Raw genomic sequence first — 24394 nt, 5'->3', positions numbered from 1 at the left:
GATAGTGGGAAGGGAGATGTGTGTGTGCATGTCTACTGGGCAGAGCTGAAAGGGTATTCCAACGCTTCTTTTTACTGCAGTTCTGGATGTCCATCGTGGCCACCACTATGCCCATACCCTGCGGAGGCTTCATGCCTGTGTTTGTGCTAGGTAAGTTCTGATGGGAAGCCTGGGGTCTGACTCAGAGTTGCAATCTAGGATACCGGAAACATAAGGAAAGGCCCGGGATGCTGGGAGTTTATATTTCGTCTTAACACCCAGGAGAGATTGGTTCTGAAAACAGAGAGCAAGGAACTTGGATCTTGTAACACCTTTTATCTTTCTTTTATCTTTTTAAGATAACTTCCTTTTATCTTTCCTCTAGGAGCTGCATTTGGAAGGCTGGTAGGAGAGATCATGGCCATGCTGTTTCCTGATGGTATTTTATTTGATGACATCATCTATAAGATCCTACCTGGGGGCTATGCAGTAATTGGTGAGAAACATTCCCACTTCCCTGTAATCAAACACTGAGTACTCCAGACTCCCAAACTTAAACTCTCCCATTGGATCTTCATTCTAGGCTACACAATACAATTTTAATTTAGTGCTACTTAACTCGACTTATACTCAGATAACATACCTATGACTCTGACTCTCATTATTTCTTATTGAACTTCTGTGAGCCTTAGCTTCCTCATGTGGAAAAGGGTCATAGGGATCAAATGAGATCGTAAGATTCTAGGATTGTGTCTGGATGTTTGATAAGGGTTCTATCTTTCCTTCCTAGGAATCATGGAACCAACAATGCAGGTGATTGGCTCAGGTTGCAGGCGATTGACTCAACCTGAGACGTGTTTATATTGATGGGGAGTTAAGAGCACAGGACTAAGAGCTAAGAAACATAGCTCTAGATTTCTCCTGCTGTTTGTTATCAGTGACCATGAAGCAAGATAGCTGCTTCTGAGCCCTAGTTTCTTTATTCTAAAATGACTTCTAAGATAGAGCTATGCCTAACACCAATAGAATCCTGGGATTATTGTGCTTCCTCCCTTCCTCACCAAAATTCCATAGCATCTCAGGCCATGCCTTCCCTAGATAGAGAATTGCTGACCAGCTTTCTAGCTCACTTGGTACCCTGCTCACCTGACATAGTTTCTTTATAAAAGCCTCTTTCATCAATGAGGGTCACTGCTCTTGTTCTCCAACTTCATGACTTCCTGGTACACATGCCTCCCTTGTGAACATTTCCTTGTATACACATCCTGTGATTGTTTATGTTCTGAAGCATGTTGTATGCAATATCCAGTAGTGTCATTCCTCCCTATATTTCCCTTTTGTGGTGCTTTCTTGCTTGCTCTCTCCCTTTCTTTCTTTCTTCCTTTCTTCCTTCCTTCCTTCCTTCCTTCCTTCCTTCCTTCCTTCCTTCCTTCCTTCCTTCCTTCCTTCCTTCCTTCCTTCCTTCCTTCCTGCTTTCCTGCCTTCCTTCCTTCCTGCCTGCCTGCCTTCCTGCCTTCCTGCCTTCCTTCTTTCCTCTCTTCTCTTCTTTTCTTTCCAGAGTCTTGCTCTGTTGCCCAGGAGTGCAGTGTCACAATCTGGGTTCACTGCAACCTCTGCCTCCTGGGCTCAAGTGATTCCCCTGCCTCAGCCTCCCAAGTAGCTGGGATTACAGGCACATGCCACCATGCCTGGCTAATTTTTGTAATTTTAGTAGAGATGGGGTTTCACTATATTGGCCAGGCTGGTCTCAAACTCCTGGCCTCAAGTCATCCACCCGTCTTGGCCTCCCAAAGTGCTAGGATTATAGGCATGAGCCACCATGCACAGCTGACTTTTTCTTGTTACATTTTCATATGTGCCTTCCTCTACATTTTCCCCATAGGATATCTCTTCCATATTTAAATAAGAAATATAGTTAATGCACAAGTGACTATTTTGGTTAGTGGGAAAACAACCAAAAATTAACAAGATAGATTCTATCTTCAGGGAGCTTATAGAATTATAAAGTTTCAGATCTACAAGGGCCTTAGAAATCATCTAAATGACCCCTTTCACTTTATAGTTGAGGGCATGGGATTCCAGAGGAATTAAGCTCTACTCATTCCATTGAGAAATAGTAACAGCAGGATCTGACACAAGTCTCATTGCTCCAAGTCCACAGCACGATTCTTGGGTTTCCACTCTATTTACTCATTAATTCTTGGCATTAATACCTAAAGCCCAACGTAAAAAAAAAAATGTCATAACTGAGTTGTCAAATGCTCAGTGAAGAGACCTGATACAGTGGCTCACGCCTGTAATCTCAGCACTTGGGGAGGCTGAGGCAGACGGATAACTTGAGGCCAGGAATTTGAGACCAGTCTGGCCAACATGGCAAACCCTGTTTCTACTAAAAATACAACAATTAGACGTGTGTGGTGGTGCATGCCTGTAGTCCTGGCTACTTGGAAGACCAAGGCAGGAAAATCATTTGAACCTGGGAGGTGGAGGTTGCCATGAGCCGAGATTGCACCACTGCACTCCAGCCTGTGTGACAGAGTGAGACTCTGTCTCAAATAATAATAATAATAATTAAACATAAAATAAAATGCTCAGTGAATAATCATCCAAACTTTTAAAAGCAAGGAATGGATAGGACATCACTATCTTCATATTATAAATGAAAATTTTGGCGCACACAAAGATTTTGTAACTTGGTGAAGGTTATAGAATGAGATCAAAATTATGATTTCCTAAGAGTTCAGTATTCTAGTCCCTATTCTTGACAAATCATTATGAGTGTTGGCACTGACCAGGATCTTGTCTCTCATTCCGTGTTATTCCCATCCCATCCCCATATGTCCTCCATGCTAAGAACGGTAGTCCTAACCTACAGGTGCATTCCTGTGTCATTCTAGGAGCAGCAGCGCTGACTGGTGCCGTGTCCCACACAGTCTCCACAGCTGTGATTTGCTTCGAATTAACGGGTCAGATTGCTCACATCCTGCCCATGATGGTGGCTGTTATCTTGGCCAATATGGTGGCTCAGAGCCTGCAGCCCTCTCTCTATGACAGCATCATCCAGGTCAAGAAGCTACCCTACTTGCCTGACCTTGGCTGGAACCAGCTCAGGTCAGGGGCACTAGATGGAATTAGTTCAGATCTGATGGGGAGAGTGGGAGGTTCAGAGGCTGAGATTGAGCTTAGGGTTAATGTTTGGAAACATTGTTTTAAATTATTATTATATTCTCATGCATTTAATAGATATTGTGAGTGACTGAAAGTATGGCAAATCTTATGGGAGGAATGGAAGGGATAGGTATATGGTGGGGCTAACCCACCATGCTTTCTCCCTCCATAGTAAATATACCATCTTTGTTGAGGACATCATGGTACGTGATGTGAAGTTTGTTTCAGCTTCTTACACATATGGGGAGTTGCGAACCCTGCTCCAGACCACCACAGTCAAGACTTTACCACTGGTTGACTCAAAAGGTCAGTGGGAAGGAAAGAAGCAGACTCCAGAGCTAATGACCTGAATAAGTGTCACATAGAGGTAGAGGAGGCCCCGTGGTGGGGGCTTTGTCTTTAGGGGCCATCCAATGTGCTATGTACAAGGAAGGAAAAATTAAGCCATACACAAGCACAAAAAGACAGTTAAAAATCCAATTAAAAGGGCTGGGCATGGTGGCTCATGCCTGTAATCCCAGCACTTTGGGAGGCCGAGGTGGGCGGATCACCTGAGGTCAGGAGTTCGAGACCAGTCTGACCAAAGACAGGAGAAATGCTGTCTCTACTAAAAATACAAAATTAGCCGGGCATGGTGGCGCATGCCTGTAATTAGAACCCGGGAGACGGAGGTTGCAATGAGCCAAGATCACGTCATTGTACTGCAACCTGGGCAACAAGAATGAAACTCTGTCAAAAAAAAAAAAAAAAAAAAATCCCACTAAATACAGTCAATTCTCATAATTCATGGTAGTCACGTTCAATTAAGTATTAAGTTCAAATACTATACTGAACAATTGCTCCTAGGAAAAATGCAGGCCTGGATTCCTGTGAGTCTCCGGTCACATTTCCATCAACCAATCAATACATAACCTTGTTGTATGTGTGTTTCTGGTAAAGACACCTTATTTCATAGATATTGTTGATTAATTAATATTGAATTTGTGGCCAACGGCACTATAACCCTTGCCTGAATTAAGCTTACTTAACACACATATTTTCTCAATAAGGCTCATCACAGCCTTCTTGCACTAGGAACAGTAGACAGCACTTTGACATATATTTGGTGGCCATTTTTAGCAACAAAATCACCAACACAAAGCACAAAAATGTAAAAAGGATGGCATTAAATAGACTACAAAATGAGCACCTGTTTACGGTGTGAAAACTGAAACAAGAAGGTAGAGCACTGCTTTGTTCAACTTCAGCTGTGAACAGGGGCATCGGGCAACTAAAAATCTTTGTTGCTCTATGCATGCCTGCAAATTACACTGAAAGCACCTCTACTATTGGTTTTGTGTTACAAATATATTTTAGTGACTAGCTGAATTCACAAATAGGGAATCCATGAATAATGACAATTAATGTAAATCCCATAGCTTCTTACATGGTTCCATTTGATGCTTAAGTAAGTCCTGCTTGTTCTTTAATGCCCAACTTATGGAAGAGTTGGAACTCTTTTCTTTCTTTCTTTCCTTCCTTCCTTCCTTCCTTCCTTCCTTCCTTCCTTCCTTCCTTCCTTCCTTCCTTCCTTCCTTCCTTCCCCCCTCCTCCTCCTTCTTCTTCTTCTTTCTCTCTCTTTCTTTCTTTCTTTCTTTCTTTCTTTCTTTCTTTCTTTCTTTCTTTCTTTCTTTCTTTCTTTCTTTCTTTCCTTCCTTCCTTCCTTCCTTCCTTCTCTGTCTCTCTTTCTTTCTCTCTCTCTTTCTTTCTTTTTTGACAGAGCCTTGCTCTGTTGCCCAGGCAGGACTGCAATGGCAACATCTCAGCTCACTGCAGCCTCCATCTCCTGGGTTCTAAGCAATTTTCCTGCCTCAGTCTCCCGAGTAGCTGGGATTACAGGAACACACCACCATGCCCTGCTAATTTTGTATTTTCAGTAGAGACGGGATTTCATCTTTTTGGCCAGGCTGGTCTCGAACTCCTGACCTCAGGCGATCCACCCGCCTCAGCCTCCCAAAGTGCTGGGATTACAGGCGTGAACCACTGCGCCTGGCTGGAACTGTTTCATATGGAGGAGTGAATGGTTTTTAGTAAACAATAATTTCACATTTCTCTGCCTTCACCATCCTTTGACACCTCATCCTGCTTTGTATGATTTCTTATTGTCGTTTATATATCTGTATCTTGTCTTCCTCACTAGGTGGGCATTCCTTGAGAATAGAGTCTATGGATTCTATATGCCCAGAGTGCCTTGTTATAGGTATCTACTAGATATTAAATGAACTCTTTCCTAGTGTTTGAATTAGTGTAATTAAGAAAAATTATGTAGGGTCATTTAGAGCCATTAAGATTGTTAGTTCTGATTTCTGATAATCAGAATATCCAAATTTCTCAAATTGGATTAATTCAAATATTTTCCCAAATCTCAGATACCTTCCATGTTCTACAGCAGAGGCTCTTTATTAGAGCAGGGGCACAGCCAAGAAGTGAGGTGCAAGGTTTTCATAATAATGACTGAGACCTAACAGCAGAATTCATCTCCATAACACTGCTGCAATGTCATGGCCTTAAAACTTAATAAAAATGTTAATTATAGTAGCAGAATTTCTATAATCATATAAAAGAACCTTCTCAGGAAAAGTAGGCATTTTGTTTTTATCCTAGCAGGGTTTTTTGTTTTTGTTTGTTTGTTTGTTTGTTTTTTAGACAAAATCTTGCTCTTGTTGTCCAGGCTGGAGTGCAGTGGTGCAATCTCAGCTCACTGCAACCTCTGCCTCCCGGGTTCAAACGATTCTCCTGCCTCAGCCTCCCGAGTAGCTGGGATTACAGGCGCCTGCCACCACGCCCAGCTAATTTTTGTATTTTCAATAGAGATGGGGTTTCACCATGTTGGCCAAAGCTGGTCTCGAACTCCTGACCTCAGGCGACGCACCCACCTCGGCCTTCCAAAGTGCTGGGATTACAGGCGTGAGCCACCGCGCCCGGCCCAGGTTTTTTAAATGATGAAATGTCAGATACAACAGGGAGAGTTCCCTTGTTTCCCTTCTTCCAGGGAGAGAGATAATGTTTGTATTGCTTATAGAGTTCTTTCAGAGCGTGATTCACGTCTCAGCTTATTTAAATGGCTTCTCATGTTTCTTTTTATTTGGACAGCATTGGTTCGCCTACTTAATTATCAGCTCACCTATCTGAAATCTATATAAGGCCTCATCAAAATAAGTACAAATTAGCCCAATTAGTGCTCTACTAATTGGAATTGGCCCCGTACCTGCTAAATGGATGAAATAAAAGGGAGTGAGGTTAATCTTGCAGGATTCTTAAAATGAGTTTGTAGGAAGCTGAGAAAGATGTGGGGAGGGGGCGGGGGGGGCAGGGGGGCGGGGTGGCGCTTCTCCGTTCCTTCTCAGGGATGCGGAGCGCGGTGGTGCGGGAGGGCTTGGAGGGGGCGCTCAGGCAGGGCGTGGGTTTCCCTCAGATTCAATGATCCTGCTGGGCTCGGTGGAGCGGTCGGAACTGCAGGCCCTCCTGCAGCGCCACCTGTGTCCTGAGCGCAGGCTGCGCGCGGCCCAGGAGATAGCGCGGAAGTTGTCGGAGCTGCCTTACGACGGGAAGGCGCGGCTGGCTGGGGAGGGGCTCCCCGGCGCGCCTCCAGGCCGGCCCGAGTCCTTCGCCTTTGTGGATGAGGATGAAGACGAAGACGTCTCTGGGAAGAGCGAGGTGACCGCGCCAGGAAGGGCCAGGGAGTGGGATAGATCAGGGGCAAAAGGAAAAGCGTCGTCTGGGCTGGGCTGGGCTTGGGACAGGGGTAGTTTCCCTGAAAGTAGTGGGAAGAGGGAGGGGAGAGGCTGGTAACTGAGAAAGCCAGAAATTCTGGGTCAGGTACCAAAGAGACCAGTGCCTCTGGGTCCAGGGACTAAAGAAGATAAGGTTGCAGATGATGGTCTCGACAATTCAAAGGGATACAGGAATTTCTGAACTGGGGGGAAGAACAGAGTTCGCTTTCCCAGAACATCCACCGACTGGTAAAGGCAGTGAAGGCCCACTCAGGCAGTCTCTGCTTCCAGGCTGAGACTTCTTACTCTTCCTTACAGCTTCCTCCTTCCCTTCCTCTCCATCCCTCTACTACTGCCCCTCTGTCCCCAGAAGAGCCCAATGGGCCTCTGCCTGGCCACAAACAGCAGCCGGAAGCACCAGAGCCTGCAGGTGACGCTCTTCCCTCATGCACCCCAACTCATGCCTTGTGGGTTATCTCTGGTCACTTGGACCTGACCTTGACCTGCATGCAACTCCTATGTGGTGTAGGGTCGGGGGTGAGGCTGGGGGATTGAAGGAGGAAAGGGTTCTTATTCATCAATTCTCCTTGTCACTGTCCCAGGGAGTGGGAGCAGAGGGTGATTTAGGATGGTGGAAGAGAGGGTGAGGTATCTGGGAAGTGCAGCTCTTTGGAGGCAAGTGTCAGGCACTGCGTGGGGCCCCTAGCCGTTTCCTGTTGCTTTGTGTCCATTTCCATCCACTCACCTTTCCTGTCAGGTCAAAGACCCTCCATCTTCCAGTCCCTGCTTCACTGCCTGCTGGGCAGAGCTCGCCCCCCAAAGAAGAAAGCAACCCAGGTGAGGAGATGTGTTTGGGATACAGGGGAAAGGGAGCCTACCCTTGAAGAGTGAGAAACCCATGGTTCTTAAATCAGGAAGGCAGAAACCCCACCAAGGAGGAGGAGTTTAATCATATGGAAGGGATGATTAATGGAAAGGAGGCATCGGTGGTCCTGGCCAGGGAGGGATGGCTATTGTTTCATTGGGAACCATATGAACCATGGGAAGAAGAGGGAAAGAACTTGGACCTGTGTCTTTCTTCTCTAGGATTCCACAGATTTAGTGGATAACATGTCACCTGAAGAGGTGAGTAAGGGAAACCAAAATCTGGGGTAGATTGTTCTGTCAAATGAAGATATTTCTAATTTGTTTCTACCTTCTTTATTGTGTTGTCGTGAAATAGAATGTGATCTAGATGGGAAGTATTTTGACAGGATGGAAATAAGGATGATTATGGAGAGATTAATGAGTGTGTGATGGGTCATGGAGGTGTTCTCGGAGGGACACGTCATTTCAGGAGAAAAACTTTGAGCCTCCATGAGTAAATGGGGCCATGGTGCTAAGATGAGCCCCAGATCTTTTAGAGATTATGGACTTTCTGGATCAGGCAAAGCTTTAATGGAGGTAAAATGTCACCAGGAGGCTGGCACTAAAACAGCAACATGGAAGAAGAACATCAAAACTAAAATGGGAGGCTGGGCGTGGTGGCTCACGCCTGTAATCCCAGCACTTTGGGAGGCTGAGGCAGGCAGATGACTTGAGGTCAGAAGTTTGAGACCAGCCTGGCTAACATGGTGAAACCCCATTTCTACTAAAAATACAAAAATTAACCGGGCATAGTGGCACACGCCTGTAATCCCAGGTACTTGGGAGGCTGAGGCACGAAAATCACTTGAACCTGGGAGGCGGGGGTTGCAGTGAGGGGAGATCGCACCACTGCACTCCAGCCTGAGTGACAGAGCCAGACTCCACTTCAAAAACAAAACAAAACAAAACAAACAAAAAAAAAACCCACAAAAAAAAAAAAAAAAAAAAAAAGAAAGAAAAGAGAAGAAAAGAAAAGAAAAAGAAAAAGAAAAAAAAAAACCAAAATGACCAAAATGAGGAAATCTGCCCCTGGTGGAGGTTACTGTGCTGGATTGATCAGGGCCCTGAGACAGTGAACAACTGGAAAATGCTAGGCATTGCTACTGGGAAGAATTGAAAAAGGAAGAAAATAATGACCATGGTGCCTCATGGGGACAAACAAATGCCTACTTTCCTAAAAGAGGTGGTTATCCAATCTTCAAGAGAGAAAAGTCAAGCATTCTGAATGCACTTGGTTGTGAGGAGGGAACAGAATGTGGAATAGTGATTGGAAGCAGGTAGCTGAAGGGTCCAGATCAGAACATACCAAGGGGTTGTGGAGGAACAACAAAAAATCCATTGGCAACTATTCCATATGGTAAAAGAATGCACAGTTTGCTGCAATCACTGAAAACATAAAGCTTGTAAAGTATGAAGCTGACAAACACACACAGCGGATATTATTTTTAAGTAAACATCTTATTGGATATCTGGAATATATATGTGCTGACAATGAAAAGCATTACAGGGTTGGAGGAGGGTGTTGTGAGTGACAAGAGAGAAGGAAAACCTTCCCCACCCCTCAAAACACACACACTTCTGACAAATGACTTGTGAAAAACTCAAATAGATGATCACAGGGGGAAAGGAACAACTATTCCTTCTGCCCACAAGCAGAAATCAGAAAGGCCATAATTGCAATTAAGGAGTACTTTGTTAGGCTGCTCAAACCAATAATAATAAGCTTTTCTTTTTTTCTTTTTTTTTTTTTAATTTAATGCTCCAAAGATTGAAAACCAACTAGTTTATCAGTGTGGCTATCAAATGACCACTGGAAATAAAGTGCAGCCAGGGATTAAAAGTAAGATAGACCATCATTTCTAGCTTATGTCTTTCCCAGGGAGGACTTCAAGGAGCTACCAATTCCCATGTGACCCACTGAGACATTTTAGAGGGATAAGATCCAATAGGAGTTGAAATTCAGGATATTTTGAACACAATTTTCAGACCAGATGATACCCTTGACAATATCAAGATGTTGATATTGACCAAAAAATGGTATGGGGGCAGTATGGGAATATTGAAAGATTCAATTATGTGTTGCCAGAAGTCCCTACTAGGATTTGTTTAATTCTGCATACTCTGGAGTACACACAGAGCTCTGTTTCTAACTGGTACCGAGCTTATTCAAGTAGTGGAACACATCAGCCTCAACAGCAACATCCTGCATCCCTTAGGCAAAAGCTGGAGATGTACCTGGAATGCAAACAGCAGTCAAGGTTAGAAGCCCAGCTCCACCAATTACTGACTGTGTAATCCTGGGCAAATGACTTCCACACTGTGCCTGTTTCCTCATCTATAAAGTGAAGATAATGATAGAGTTATTGGAGAAGATTAAATGAGCTAAGACGGGTACGGCAATTAGAATAATGCTTGGCAAAGAGGATGTACTTGATAATCATTCTCTGAAAATGTTGCCGCGTTATTGTTAAGGAAAGGCAAAAATGGAACGTAAGGCCACAGATTATCATAGAAAAGACCAAGAGGACGGGATGGACCAAACCATGGTTGGCAAGGTCTAGCCCCCATCCTATACCTAAATCTTCTCTACAACACACCTGCTAAGTGGTCATCCATCCTATGCTATGTAACCCTGTGTAATCCATTAGTCAGGAAGATGAGAGTATAGAGGAGGCATGATTGTAATCCAGAAATATCAGGACAGGACAGGTGGAGTGAGCATCACTATGGGCTACACACTAGATCCTAAATCTATATAATGCCCTTTGGTGATGTTCTCTGAAGTCTGAGAGGTATAGATTTGGACAAATAGGAAAATAGAGTTCTAGATCATTCAGAGGGTACTGACTGAAAAGAGATTTTAGAAATTTTAGAAAAATGTATGAGAGCCAGAGATGTAATGGATTATTTGGACTCTTGGGAATTTTGGTGTGCATATCTAAAGTCAAGAGGATGGTTGGCCTTTGTGCCTTAATGCTTCTGTCATAGACCAAAACAAACAAACAAAAACCGGCTTTGCTCAAGTCAACTAAGTGCCATGAGGTCCAGTATAGCTCTTCAGTTTCAACAAGTACTCACCATGGTTCTCTGCATGAGAGGTGATGTGCTAGTTTCTTCACAATATACAGCAGCCAATACCACATAACACTCAAGACAAGTGCAAAGGTAAGACAAATGCCAATACAGCAGGAAGTATGGCCAATGTCATTTCTGAAAAGGTGAGACCAGCTAATACTATGAGAATTTACAAAAGGGAGAAGCCCGTCTGATTGGGAGAGTCAGGAAATACGCACACTGCAGGGACAGGGTAGGGCAGGTAAAGGAACTCTAGATGGTCAGAACAGCAAAGACAAAGTAACAAATGTTTGGGACGCCAGGGGATGGGAGAGTTGGGGCCTAGAACAGGGAGGGATGTTCTGGGTACCTGGGGGTTGCAGGGTAGGTTGGGGGTTCCTGATGAGGAAGGGCAGAGAGGCTCTGTCCCCGGGAAGAAGGAGGAGGGCCTCTGATCTGGGGGATCTGTGATCAGTTCTTGCATGTTTCCAGATTCTGGGCAGGGGCTAGGAGGGCTGTTTGGGATCAAGATCAGGTATCTGGGGTGAAAGGAGGCTCCGTGATTTTCGTGACTTTCATCCTCTGGCTGACAGATTGAGGCCTGGGAGCAGGAGCAGCTGAGCCAACCTGTCTGTTTTGATTCCTGCTGTATTGACCAGTCTCCCTTCCAGCTGGTGGAGCAGACAACCCTGCACAAGGTGAGTCCTTTGCTGACTGCTCAGGGCTGCAGGGAAGGCAGGAGAGCTGTGGGGCAAGGAACATGCACTGACCTGTGCTCTTCGTCCTCAGACTCACACCCTGTTCTCACTCCTCGGCCTCCACCTCGCTTATGTGACCAGCATGGGGAAGCTCAGGGGCGTCTTGGCCCTGGAGGAGGTAATCACGATGTGTCCCATTTGAGCAGCAGGAGGGAGGCTGGGCACAAGATAAGGGGATGCAGGGAGGACAGAGGGGATATTAGCATCTCAGAAGTCCCCTCAGATTCCCTTCTCTATTTCTTTTCTTTTTTTTTTTTTTTTTTTTTGAGACAGAGTTTCGCTCTTGTCACCCAGGCTGGAGTGCAGTGGTGTGATCTCAGCTCACTGCAACCTCTGCCTCCCAGGTTCAACTGATTCTCCTGCCTCAGGCTCCTGAGTAGCTGGGATTACAGGCGCCTTCCACCACACCTGGCTAATTTTTTGTATTTTTAGTAGAGATGGGGTTTCACCATGTTGGGCAGGCTGGTCTCGAACTCCTGACCTCAGGTGATCTGCCCACCTCGGCTTCCCAAAGTGCTGCGATTCCAGATGTGAGCCACCAGGGCCCGGCTCCCCTCTCCATTTCTTACGCAGAGATTGGAGAGGGTAGAGGAAGCAGCCAGCCGAGGTGGAGGAGACTACAAAGCCTGTTATGGCCACAGCCCTGAAGGGAATGGAATTCTCCACCCCAGATGGGGCCCATGTGATCTTCCGTAGATAGTGTGGGTTTCAGATGGGGTTCCAGGCATGAGTCACTGTTTCTCGGGGATGTGCTTTGGGGAAAGCTGTGGAAATAGGGCAGTGGGGGGATGTGGCTGCAGGTGGTCACTAGGAAGGAAGAGGTCACCCAAGGGTCTGAGTCTGGGCAGGTGGATCTTTTGTCACGCCCCTTTTCTTGTCCTTTTTCTGTCTTCCTTCTCTGATTGTTCCTTATTGTCTGTTTCTCTTTCTCCCCCTTTTGCCACTCTGTGTCTTTCCTGTTCTTTGGTCCTTTCATTGTATCTGTTCTTTTCTGTTTGTCTCTCACTGCCCCCATCTTTTTTCTTTTTCCAACTTTTTACCCGCTTTTCCTTTCCCACTGCTCTTCAGCTACAGAAGGCCATTGAGGGGCACACCAAGTCTGGGGTGCAGCTCCGCCCTCCCCTTGCCAGCTTCCGGAACACGACTTCAACTCGAAAGAGTCCCGGGGGACCCCCACCTTCTGCAGAGAACTGGAACCTGCCTGAGGATAGGCCTGGAGCCACTGGAGCAGGGGATGTGACTGCTGCCTCCCCAGAGACCCCTGTGCCATCCCCTTCCCCAGAGCCCCCTCTCTCCCTGGCCCCAGGCAAGGTAGAGGGTGAGCTGGAGGAGCTGGAACTGGTGGAGAGTCCAGGGCTGGAAGAGGAGCTGGCTGACATCTTGCAGGGCCCCAGCCTGCGATCCACAGACGAGGAGGATGAGGATGAATTGATCCTTTGACCCCCTCCCACGACCTCCTCATAAAGACTGTCCAGAGGCCCAGTCTGAGGGTGAACTCGTGTGGGGCAGGGTGCATCCTGAATGTGGCGAGGTCATGCCACATTCCATGCCTCTTCCAGGAATTTTTTAATGTGATAGTGATAGTCTTAAAGGAGGAATCAGCATTTAGGCAGGGAGGAGCCTTGGTCAATTCTTTCGACTATTCTCCCCATTCCCAGCCAGGCAGGTGGCCCTAACCCTAGCAAAGCACCCCTGATATTCCATGGGGCTTCCTGAGTGTTCCTGGTATGCAGCAAGGGAATCCCTGGCCTCTCTCTGCCTCCCGCTGCCCCCAACAATTCCCCAGTGCTCTTGTCCCAGTACTGTGCTATCTGTGCCTCAGTGTCTACAAGAGGTGGGGTGAGGGGAGGCCCAGAACGACTGTGGCCCTGTAAGTGCCATGTTGGAGGAGGGGATGGGACCATCCTATGGCCTCAGGCACTGACCACCCCAGAATGTGCCTCCAGGCCAGCCACAGCCGCTTCTCTTGGAGCCCTGCGCTGGCCCACGTCCGCTCCTGCAATCTGCCTCTGACCCCGATGCGTCTCCAGGCCAGGCCGTGACTAGGGCACTGAGAGAAGCAGGTGCCCTGTTGCCCAACAATCGTGCCCCCATGATGTCCGCTGACTCCCTCTGGCAGAAAACCTTCTATTCCACAGCACAGCTCCCTCGCCCTCCAGTGTCCAGGTTACTCCCTAGGAAACACATCCTCCCTCTCTCCACTGTAGTTTTTTTTTTTTTTTTTTTTTTTTTTTTTTTTTTTGAGACGGAGTCTCGCTCTGTCCCCCAGGCTGGAGTGCAGTGGCCGGATCTCAGCTCACTGCAAGCTCCGCCTCCCGGGTTTACGCCATTCTCCTGCCTCAGCCTCCCGAGTAGCTGGGACTACAGGTGCCCGCCACCTCGCCCGGCTAGTTTTTTGTATTTTTTAGTACAGACGGGGTTTCACCGTGTTAGCCAGGATGGTCTCGATCTCCTGACCTTGTGATCCGCCCGTCTCGGCCTCCCAAAGTGCTGGGATTACAGGCTTGAGCCACCGCGCCCGGCTCCACTGTAGTTCTTGACTTGTCCTGCCAAAGGTCAGCTCTGCCCTGGAGCTGCTCTAGCCAGGGCCTCTCCTGCCAAGAATCAGGGCTCAGAGCAGCTAGGTCACTGGGTCACTCAGACACCAGCCCCCTCTTAGATTGGTTCTTCAGATGCCTCTCCTAGGGGTAGAGAGTTAGGAGCTAAGCGTCAAGATGGCAGGGCTCTTGAGTGCTGCCTGCACTTGGGACAGTCACATCTTCACCCTCCCCAGATCAGCAGCAGGAAGCCTGGCTGTGCACTCCATTAGCGCGCTTTCTCTACAAAGGGAGGCCAGGTGTTGTGAGCATCCCCAAACCCTTGCTCCGTACCCAAGGTTTTTCTCCCCAAACCTTGCCATCCCGTATGCTTTGCTTAATTCTGCCATTGTGCCCCCACTCCGACATTCTCCTCCTTTGCCTCCCCTGTTCCCAGTCTCCTCCATCCCCCAAATAAGACAGTCACAGCCAGAGGATGCCACCATGTTCTGTTTAGTGTCATTGAACACAGCCTGTAACCTTCTCCAGCATCACGTCCCTCCCACTTCCCCAGGCCAAGAGAGACGCTGAAGCCTGGGTAGGGGACTGGCAGTGGGCATTTGAGCCCATGCCCTTGTGTACATAATCTATAATATTTATATATATTGATATAGAATTCTCTCTGTAATATATGTCATAGAATCTCTCTTGGGCCTGGGGTGGGAATGTCACATTAAGAAAACATGCTGAGACTGGCCATAAAAATGGATATTTCCCAGACCTGGAAGATGGTGTGTGGGATGTATAGATGAGGTCGAGGAGAAGATACTACTCATTCCCCAGGATCCCCGCTTCAACACGAGGACAAGAAGGAAGGTGTGTGGGGGTGGAGGGGGCAATGGAGGGGAAGAATGGAAGATTTGGATTTTCATTTAATAAAGTCATTTGAAAATGAAAGTGCACCCCCCCCAAAAAAAGAAAATCGTTTAGCAAGAGCAGTTTCATTCACAAGAATATAAAAACAGCCCTGTTCCAGGACTGCTGTAAAACGTGCTGCACAGCCTTAACCCCAAAGGAAAAGCCACCCTTTCCCACCCCGCAGCAGCCTCTTCCTGCACATGCCCCTCCCCACCCCCGGAAATAGGCGATAAGCAACCCCCATGCACCCTGCCCCCAGCACCAGAAGAGTCCTAAGATGGTCCCAGGCCAGCTCCTCAGTCTCTCTCTTCAGAGCGGGTGGGAGCTCCTTGCAGAAGACGGACCCCCACCTGACTTCGGTCTGCAGCAATATGCCAGCACCCTGGGGACACCAGGTTCATGTATGAACCCTGCTAGAGTCCTTCAGACCTTTAGTCATCTTTTGTCAGGGACCATGTGGCTTCCTTGGGAAAGGGAAGGAGGAGTGAAAGCTGCTGTGGTCTACCTTTCCTAACTCCCCCGGGCCTGAGCAAAAAGGAACTGTAATGAATGAACGCACTCAGTGGGTGAGCTGTCCACTGTGGTCTGGGGAGATAATATGGGCACTGAGAGGATGAGATGACAGGAAGAGGTGATGTGGGAATAGCACACATTGGAGAAGGTGAGGAACCAGGGACCCCGAGGAAGGAAGGTCACATGAACATGCAAAACCCCAGAGCTTGCAGCAGGAGATGGGTGGGGAACAGCTGCCAGGGCGGGCATGCTAAACCACCTCTCAGAGTTCCTGGAAATGAGGTCCTGGGACACAGAGTTAGCACATGTTAGCAAGTACAAGAGGACTCTTCCCCTGTACAGGAGGATTCAGTTAGGTGACTGCACCTGCCTTGGCTCACCTTGCCTAAGCCCATGTTTCCTCCAAAAACCAGCCTCAGGATAACCACTGTCCCCCTTCCAGGGAAGACACAGAACCCCTGCCCTGCTTGCATCCCAGGAGTGTGTGTAGGAGAGTATGAACTTGATGGCGGAACAGGATCATAGATGGACAGAAACACCCCAACTCTCAACCTCCTCATTATAAAATAATAAGTTCTGGGACCTGGGGGTGAGGGCAAAGTTTGTGCCCAAGGCTGGGAGAGGACGACAGTGCTCCCTTCCAGCAGGGGATGCAAGTGGTAGAACTCCTGACAGAGTGTGGGTAGGACACAAGCCTGGGAGCTGGAGCCTTGGAAGGGTGTGAAGAAAGAAAGAGATAGGGCAGTGAGCCTCTTAGGCCTCTCTCTCCTACCCAAACTCTGCCTGTGCCAAGGGCTGGGGAGGGGCTACCCTGGCAGTGGCAGGGCCAAGTGCTCTCCAGCCCACAGCGCCGCTGCTTCGCTCCGCCCGTCCTCTGCCTGTGCTCTTACAGTAGTGCTGGGGTGCATATGCTGCTCAGTCCCCACCAGCATGGATGCCAAGTGTGGGAGGGCAAGCTTGTGTCTCACCATACACCATCCTGGAAAGAAGAATCCGCGAATTTTCCTGTCTTCCTCCGGTAGGAGGCCTGGGGAGGCAGGGAGGACAGCTGTGAAGCTGTTTGGGAGTCCTGGGAGGAGCTGAAGAAGGGGCAGAAGGTGCCGAGTGCCCACCCTGGCCCTCAGCTGCAACCCTGACTGGCTGAGGGAGTGACAGCACCGGACTCCTCCCTCCACCCCACTCAACCCTGAGTGCCCAAGAAGTTATAAAAATGTAGAAAAGGCAAAGAGAAAAGTGTAAACAGCTTCAGAGGACAGGGGTGGATAGGGGGAGACAGCCCTCATGCTCCCCCCGCTGTTGGCGACACCTGCATCCTGCGTTGGTGTATCCAAGACGGGTGTCCCCGCACCCTCCTCAGGGCCAGGCTCCGGGAGCAGGGATGGAAGAAAGCTGAAAGGGAAGCAAGAGCTGGAGCAGCCAGCCCCAGCTGGGTCTTTTCCCAGATCCTTAGGATCCTCCTTTCAGCCATGGGATATTCAAGATCCCAGAGCAAGGGGCTGTGTTTGTTCTTGGTCTCCTCAGTGACTCTTGTCTCTGGGCAGGCCTTGATAGAAAGAACCACGTCTGTGCCCCCTGTAGATCTCAGCTGCCACGTCCACCTCCTCCTCGACTCCTGATCTCAGAAGCCAAATGACCCGCTGAGGCAGCCTCTCCACTCTCCACATGGACGTGCCCTTCAGGCAGCCTCCCCTGTGCCTGTCCAGCCATGTCCAACAGCCCCTAAGGTCTGTTCTCTCAGTAAGGATGAGCTGGGGCCACAGCCAGAGAAAACAGAGTTGGGAAAAGCAAGAGTGAAATGGAGAAAGGAGGCATTCAGACAGCACAGTTACGGCTCCTGGAAGACGAAATCGGGGAGTGAAGAACTGAGATCCAGTCTTGAGCACAGCTGCACTGCCCCCGTCTTCAGGGTGCACACACTGGAGGCTTTGTCAGCACAGACCCAGAAGCCCGCAGCCCAGGTCCTTCTCCACAGTCACACCAAGCTCATGGCCATCTAGTTGCCCAGGTCTCAGTTCCCAGGCCTGTGGGTTTCTAGAGTGTAAGCCTGGATAAAATCCCATCCTGGTCCTCCATTTCCGGGAGAGGACTGGAAGCTCCTGGGTTCCCCAATGTTGTCTGCCCGGTTTCAGCTGTACTGCTGGGGGGAGGGAATGTATGGGTCACAGCTATGGCCCTCAGGTGGGAGTGGACGGCAGGGCATTGGGGGAGGAAGCTAGTTGTTGGTCTCGCCTTCCTCCTCATCAAATGACTGCACACCTGAGGATGTGACGTCAGACACCTTCCGGCTGAGAGCGGTAGACATCTCAGGGTCTTCTCTTGGGGAAAGTGACTCCAGATCCCGGCATCCTGCATCCTCTTCCTCCTCAGGGGCCAATGGCCTCTTCTCCTCCTCGGCAGGGCCCCTTGCCAGGTCCACCGCACCTACCCCTGGAGCCCAGTCAGTGTCTCCCCCCAGCAAAGGTGGAGGCTCCAGAGCAGAGTATCCTGAAGCCGGTTGGGAAGGTCCCATTTCATGCAAGCTGGGTTGTGAGTCATCAAATGCAGGCCCCAGATAGGATCCTGTGGCTGGAGAGGCAATGAGGGACTGGTCGCTGGCTTCCCAGGCATCTGACGACCCCAGACAGTACATACCCTGGGACACGTAAGAGTGAGGCCATCCATCCATGGGGGCTTGAGCCAGGGCATCTGGAAAAAGAATCCTGGGGGTCAGTGGGGTCACAAAATGTCAAGAGCAGGAATGACAGCACAGACAGCACAAGAGACAGCTAAGAGACAGCACAGAGAACCGGGAGTAAGACACAGAGCGCACAGGGAGTAGGGAGGACAATGGGAAAGCCGAGATGGACAAGGAAGTCTTAAAAGAATGGAGCTGAGTGGAGGCAGCTGAGATAGTTGGGGAGGCCTTGCAGGCTCCAGAGGTTGGATTCCGGAACATCTCTCACCCTGACTCTCCATCAATTCCTGGTAGTTGTCACTGTAGTTGCAGCCCAATGGCTCCTGGGTGGAGTTCACACTCATGTCCTCACCATCCATGGAAGACCAGGCCATGAGTGTGGCCTCAGAGATAGCAAACTGCTCCATGACACCTGCAGGAAGAAATGCAACGACCACAAAATATCTCACGAAATCTTTAGACACGTGCGTGGGGTAGGAAGACATCTTAGTGCGGCATTGTTCAGTAGAAATACCATGCAAGCCACTTATATCATTTTAAGTTTTCCAGTTGCCACATTTAAAATTAAAAAGAAACAGGTTAAATCAATTGAAATAATAGAACTTATTTAATTCGATATATAAAAAGATTTTCATCTCAACATATAATTGAAATAAAAGTCATTAGTGAGATATTTTACATTCTTTTATTTATATGAAGCATTTGAGATCCAGCTGGTATTTTACACTTAAAAGCACATCTCCATTCAGAAGAGCCACATACCAAGTTCTCAATAACCACATGAGGCCAGTGGCTAATGTACTGGACAGCACAGCCTTTGTGTATGTCCCCAGAGAATGGAGTATTGTGGGGGACTTCCTAAAAAGTCAGATTTAGGATTCCTAGGGGAAAGAGTTACGGGTCTTCTGGTGAGATATCCTAAGAGATTCAAATTCGGGATTTCCAGAAATTTATCTTTGGAGGTTTTTAGGAATTCCAATCTAGAGAGTAGATTTCAAGATCAACAGAGACCCCCAAGAGAGCATCGTGGGCTTGTGGGTCCACCATGATATAAAACTGGAAGTTCAAGGGATTGGAAGGAAAAGGGGATGGGTAGACTTTTCCTATAGGGATGGGATCCCTATTCTAGTCAAATCCATGAGTGCGTTGAAGCTGGTACTGCCCCTGGCCCCCACCCTACATGTTTGTGACCCTCTTCACTGATGTTTCTCCTCCCACCCGTATCACCAACACAACGATACTTCCTTTCTCTTCCAGACCTATCCCTTTCTAGGCATCTTATTTAGACCTGCACTAGGGCTTGGCCACTCTTGTAGGCACATTGCATGCCTGTTATCAGACCTACACTACTTTCCTGGAATTAAACCTCTTCTGTAGGCCTCCCATCTCCTCACACAGTTCCCTTAATCTTCTAGTGGTTGTCACAAGTAATGAGTCTAGTAGGTGAATTCATGACTCGAAATGCTAAGGGGCAAAGACTAAAAGAAATCCCCAAGGTCTTTCTTTCTTTCAAAGACCAAGGCCTGCCCTTTTTTTTTCCTGCACTTGAGGGAGTTCAGGGTTTGGACAGTCTCATGATGAGGAGAGAAGGCATCTGGGATGGGTGGACCCACAAATCCCCATCTAATTCCACTCATTTTCTGAGATGATTATAAAAATATGTTTAAGAGCACTAATTTGAATTAGCACATCAAAATATTTAGAATTAGAGCTGTTTGGGAAATGTGAATCTATGGTCAAAATATGGATGGAGCTAATTCTGCCACAGGGGATGAGGTTGGAGGCCATCCACCTCATCCTGAAAATGTGTCTCTTGAGGCTTTAGGGTGCACATACCTGCTAGAAAACGTGCCTCCTTCTCGCCATCGCTGAGATCGGAGTAGGCATCCGTATCCCTGCGCACAGCCTCATGGCTGTGTTGTGGCTGAACAGCTGGTGTCTTCCCCCAGCCCTGCCACTCAATCATGTGGGCCACCCGGCCTTGCCCCATGGCTGTGGGCTTTGTCACATGGTCTTTCATGCTCCGCGAGATCCCTACAGGGCCAGACATTTCCCACATCCTCCAGAATATCACACAACACCCATAACCAGACCCTCCCCATTCCTCCCACCCCAGCCCCATGAGACTCCATCCCACTGGGGCAGGCTCCCCTAAGGACTCCATAGATGGGGTGGTGGGGGGAATGGCCTGGAAGATGGGAGGCTTGACAGAAGGGTGAATAGGTCAGGGTGTGAGGATGAGGGTCTTCATCAACCTCGAAGGAGCAGGGAGACTGAGCCAAGGAGTCTGTCAGCATTATTTTGTCTGAAGGCATTCCTACATCGGGAGTCTCACCTGAGAACGACGACTTGGCCAGGGCCCCAATGCCATAGGCGTTAGAGTTTCGCTTAAGCTTCGGAAGAATGGAAGTGGTGTCCTCCATGGAGAGCTGGGTTGGGAACGTGGGAGGAAGGGCAGAGAAATAAGAAGGTACGGGCGTGCTTTATACTTGGAGAAGGTTCATGGTTTCCAGGAAAAAGTATTTGAGCTAGGGCAGATGATAAGGAAAGCTACTATACCCAAGAGTCCCAAGGAGGGATATACCCCCAGTGCCCTGGAAAGCTGGGGCACAGGTTGAGAATGTGAGGGCTCACAGTGCCTGTTGGAGCCAAGGAATACCGTGCTCGTTGGAAGGTGCAAGGGAGAAGATAAGGAGGAGGAGTTCGGGAGGATGGGGAGGTCTGGGGGCAGCTGCACTCACGTTGATGCCGTCCCAGGAGAAATCAGTTCGAGTTTGCTGTGGAGAGAGGAAAGGGAATGGGCATCCCAGTCACTCACAGGAATGCAAGGAAGCCCCATTCCTCAGAGGGCCTTCCACGAGTGTGGGATGTGAGGGCTTTCCTGAGGTTGACACCACTGCCTGGGTTCTCCGTGTGGACTGCTTGGCATGTGTTGTGAGAAATGTTCTGTAGACGTGTCAGTCTGAAGGAGTGTTTAGGTTGTTGCCCTGGAATTGAGGAAGTGCAGGCAGCTAGAGACTCGGGGTGGCTGAGTGAGGTCTCACCTCAGTCGATGGCCGATGGAGGCTGCTCCCGTGCAGTGAGCTGGTGCTGTCCATGTTGATTTGATCGACATCCTTCAGGCCCTTCCAATCCACTGCAATCACCTCGTTCCCTGAGGGGGCCAGAAAGTTAGCTGCCCGCCCTCACCTCCCTGTGCAGCCGAGGTGACACCCTGGGGCCAGCCCTTCACACCCCTCCCTTACCCCAGCTGCCCATTTCCTCTTATATTCCTGCGCTCTCCAGATTCTAGGAGAGACAAGTGGTAATGCTGAGCCCAAATATCCAGTTTTAGCTCAACCAAGAATAGTGCACTCAGAAAAACTGATATATGGCCTTATTTGTTGTTGTTTATGTGGAGGGGTCAGAGGTTGGGTTTTATCAGAAAATCAATTCTTATTCCTTCCTGAGGACTCTTGGAGGGTTTCTGTATGGGAGCTGGGCTGTTCTCTATTACAAGTCTATAGATAAGGGCAGAACTGCTCTAGTGAAGGGCTTTTCTCTAGGCTTAGGGTGGCAGGGATGTGTCTCCCACTGTGGGCCCTTCCTAAGCGTCCGTGAGTCTGACTGACTGGAAGAGGACTCCTGGGAATCGAGGCAGGAGTTGGATAGCAAGGAGCTGGGTGTGTCCTCCCAGAAACAGTGAGCGGAGAAGCCAAGGGTGACCTGGAGGCATTTCACCTGACTGTAGGGAGACAAGTGATGGATTAAAGTGGAGGGAAGGTGGGGAGCACAAGGAGAAGAGAGAACTTTTAAAAATAGGAATTAAGAAAATAGGAATTCAAGTCAGAGAGAAGACAGAAGATGGTGGGAGGGGTGGACAGGGTCTGAGGGCTGAGTGGGAAACTGCAGGACTCAGGGGAAGGAGGGTGCTTGTTAGAGCCAGGACAGAGCTCCTGGTGGAGACTCCTGGACTGAGGGCAGGATGGTGCTCCGGGAAGTCTTGGGGAAGAACAGCTTGGGTCTTCCTACAGGGACTATTCAAGCATCAGATGACTGCCTGAACCATCTGACCATACAGACCCTTTATACTTATGAGGTTTTACAATTGTGAGTTTAGGGTCAGCTCCATTTTTGGGAAGGGGAGCATTGAATGGGGCTGGGCACGAGGAGGCGTTCCGCACATCAGCAGGGGTGGGGGAAAGGAAGGGGCTGGTGAACTGGACTGAGGAGGGAGGACCCTCCAAAGTTGGCCTGCTCTTCCCTGGGGCTCCGCGGGGTGGTGACTGGGGGAAAAGAGAAAAGATGGCCCTCGGGACACAGCAGGAATGGGGCAGGCGGAGAAGAGCCTAAGGAGAAGGGAGACAGGGGAGGGCAGCGGCGGGGGGAGAGGGGAGCGGGGGGTGGCCTTTGTGGGAGACGGAGAGCTGAGTCAGAGCTGTGGGGGGCAGCGGGGAGGGAGAGAGCCAGGGAGAAGGGGTGAAAGCAGAGGAGGAGGGGGTATCCATGGAAATAAACCGGTCTCAGGGAAATCAGGCTTCTGGAGAGTGAGTTTGTTTGTAATAATAATACGAATTATTCTCTCAGCCTGAGGTCACCAGGAGGTGTAGGCGGGAGAAATTGGGAGTTGGAAAGGGGAAGAATGGGGGAGGGGGTGGGATAGGGCTGGATGAATTCGCTGAGCGGCGAGAGCGGAGTGGATGCCTGGGTGGGGGTCTGGGGCGGTAGCCAGGCAGAAGCTGGAGGGAGAAGGTGGATTAGGAGGCGCCTCTCTTCCCTCCCCGCGTCAAAGGTAAATAAAGAGCCGGCCCCGCCCCGCCGGCCCCCGCTGACAGGTGCCGGCGGGTCCCCGGCTGCCAAGGCAGGGCCGGCCCCACCCTCCCGGGCCGCGCGCTCCCGACCCCTCTCAGCGCCTCGAAGCCCCCACCTCCTCCCCGCGTCCCCCAGCCCCTTCCCTCCACCCGGCCCTGGCCCGGTCCCTCCGGGCGTGGAACCCGGGCTCATCCCGCCCCCGCCCCAGAGGGAAAACGCACGTGAACAAAGCGAATCGGAGGAGGCAGGAACGACAGAAAAAGGCAACGGAGAGGGAGAGAGATGGGGCAAAGCACCCGAGCCAGATGGAGGCGGCAGCAGGGGGTGGCGTGGGGGGCGTGCGAAAGAGACTCGGGGCTGGCGCGGAGGCCGGGGGTCCTTCGCGGGGGGCTGCTCCGGAGTGGGGAATGCGAGGAGGCGCTGGGGACGGCGGAGCAGAGGTGGATGGCCTGGAGGGGCAGGGATGAGGGGACCGAGCGTCGGGCCGAGCGTCGGAGGAGAGGAGAGGAGGACGATGGAGAGGATGGAGAGGACCGCGCCTGCGGGAGGGCGACCGGGAGAACGAACCGAGCCGAGCGGGATGGCAGCCCCGGAGGCGCGAGAGGAGAGCGGGCAGGAAGGAGGGACAGAGGGACCGCGGGCGGACGGAGGGAAAGTGAAGGAGCTAGCAGGGCAAGGCGGGTGCGGAGCGGGGCGCCCGGACGCGCGAGGAGAGGGATGGGGGAGGGGGTGGGAGGGCGGCCCGGGGGGCCCAGCCCTGTCCCCGCCCGGCCGCGGTACCCACCCACAGTCCGGGAGCCGATGCAGCCCATGGCTCCGGGGGCCGCCGGACCGGGCCCTCACCGACTCGGGGCGCGCGCCGGGGGGAGCACCGGGAGCCGCGCCGCCGCCCCAGCCGCTCTGCAGCGCCGCGGCTGTCTCCGCTCGGCTCCGCTCCCCCCTCCCCTCTCCATCCCTCCCCACGGCAGCTCCGTCGCCGCCGCCGCTGCCGCCGCCGCCGCCGCCTGGCTCCCCCGCCCCGGCTCGGCTCGCCGCGGCCGGGGAGGGGGCGGCCCGGGGATTGGCTGCTCCCCACGCCTCCCCGCCCCTGCCCCGGCCGTGCCGCGGCGCTCCCTCGGGGATCTGGGGCCCCCGCCGCCGCGCCCCCCCGCCTGCCCGTGCCCAGCCCCTTTCCCGGGGCTCTCGCCTGGAGAACCCCGGCTTGGGTTTCGGGAGCCGGGGCACGAACCCAGGGCCTACCCCGAGGTTCTGGTTGATGGATTTTGCGGGCTGGGGGCAGGGGATGCCCTGAGAGGAAGTGGGGTGGTGGTGAGAATAAAGCCGGGCCGAAGGGCCTTTGGCCACCAAATTCCGCAAACACTTGTT

General features: G+C 50.4%; 2 protein-coding genes across 2 annotated transcripts in view; one reads left to right on the top strand and one right to left on the bottom strand.

The window, feature by feature from the left end:
• Window positions 1–14542, top strand: part of CLCN1 (chloride voltage-gated channel 1) — a 38461-nt gene extending 23919 nt beyond the window's left edge. The window contains exons 13-23 of the mRNA XM_050784932.1: window positions 81–150; window positions 365–475; window positions 2877–3090; window positions 3320–3453; window positions 6602–6843; window positions 7218–7329; window positions 7657–7736; window positions 7986–8024; window positions 11453–11557; window positions 11649–11735; window positions 12686–14542. Of these exons, the coding sequence (XP_050640889.1) occupies window positions 81–150; window positions 365–475; window positions 2877–3090; window positions 3320–3453; window positions 6602–6843; window positions 7218–7329; window positions 7657–7736; window positions 7986–8024; window positions 11453–11557; window positions 11649–11735; window positions 12686–13057 (1566 nt within the window). The 3' untranslated portion in view covers window positions 13058–14542. The remainder of the gene's footprint in view (window positions 1–80; window positions 151–364; window positions 476–2876; window positions 3091–3319; window positions 3454–6601; window positions 6844–7217; window positions 7330–7656; window positions 7737–7985; window positions 8025–11452; window positions 11558–11648; window positions 11736–12685) is intronic.
• Window positions 14543–14630: 88 nt separating this feature from the next.
• On the bottom strand, window positions 14631–24002 carry FAM131B (family with sequence similarity 131 member B). Its single transcript, XM_050784939.1, has 7 exons — window positions 23814–24002; window positions 21283–21392; window positions 20980–21015; window positions 20574–20667; window positions 20075–20272; window positions 18507–18650; window positions 14631–18249 (listed from the first exon to the last, which is right to left on the bottom strand). The coding sequence occupies exons 1-7, from the start codon at window positions 23839–23841 to the stop codon at window positions 17777–17779; spliced, it is 1083 nt and encodes a 360-aa protein (XP_050640896.1). The 5' UTR covers window positions 23842–24002; the 3' UTR covers window positions 14631–17776.
• Window positions 24003–24394: the final 392 nt, after the last annotated feature.

Source organism: Macaca thibetana, chromosome 3 (assembly GCF_024542745.1).
Source record: "Macaca thibetana thibetana isolate TM-01 chromosome 3, ASM2454274v1, whole genome shotgun sequence".
Classification (NCBI taxonomy): domain Eukaryota; kingdom Metazoa; phylum Chordata; class Mammalia; order Primates; family Cercopithecidae; genus Macaca; species Macaca thibetana.
This window is presented reverse-complemented; position numbering and strand designations above follow the sequence as displayed.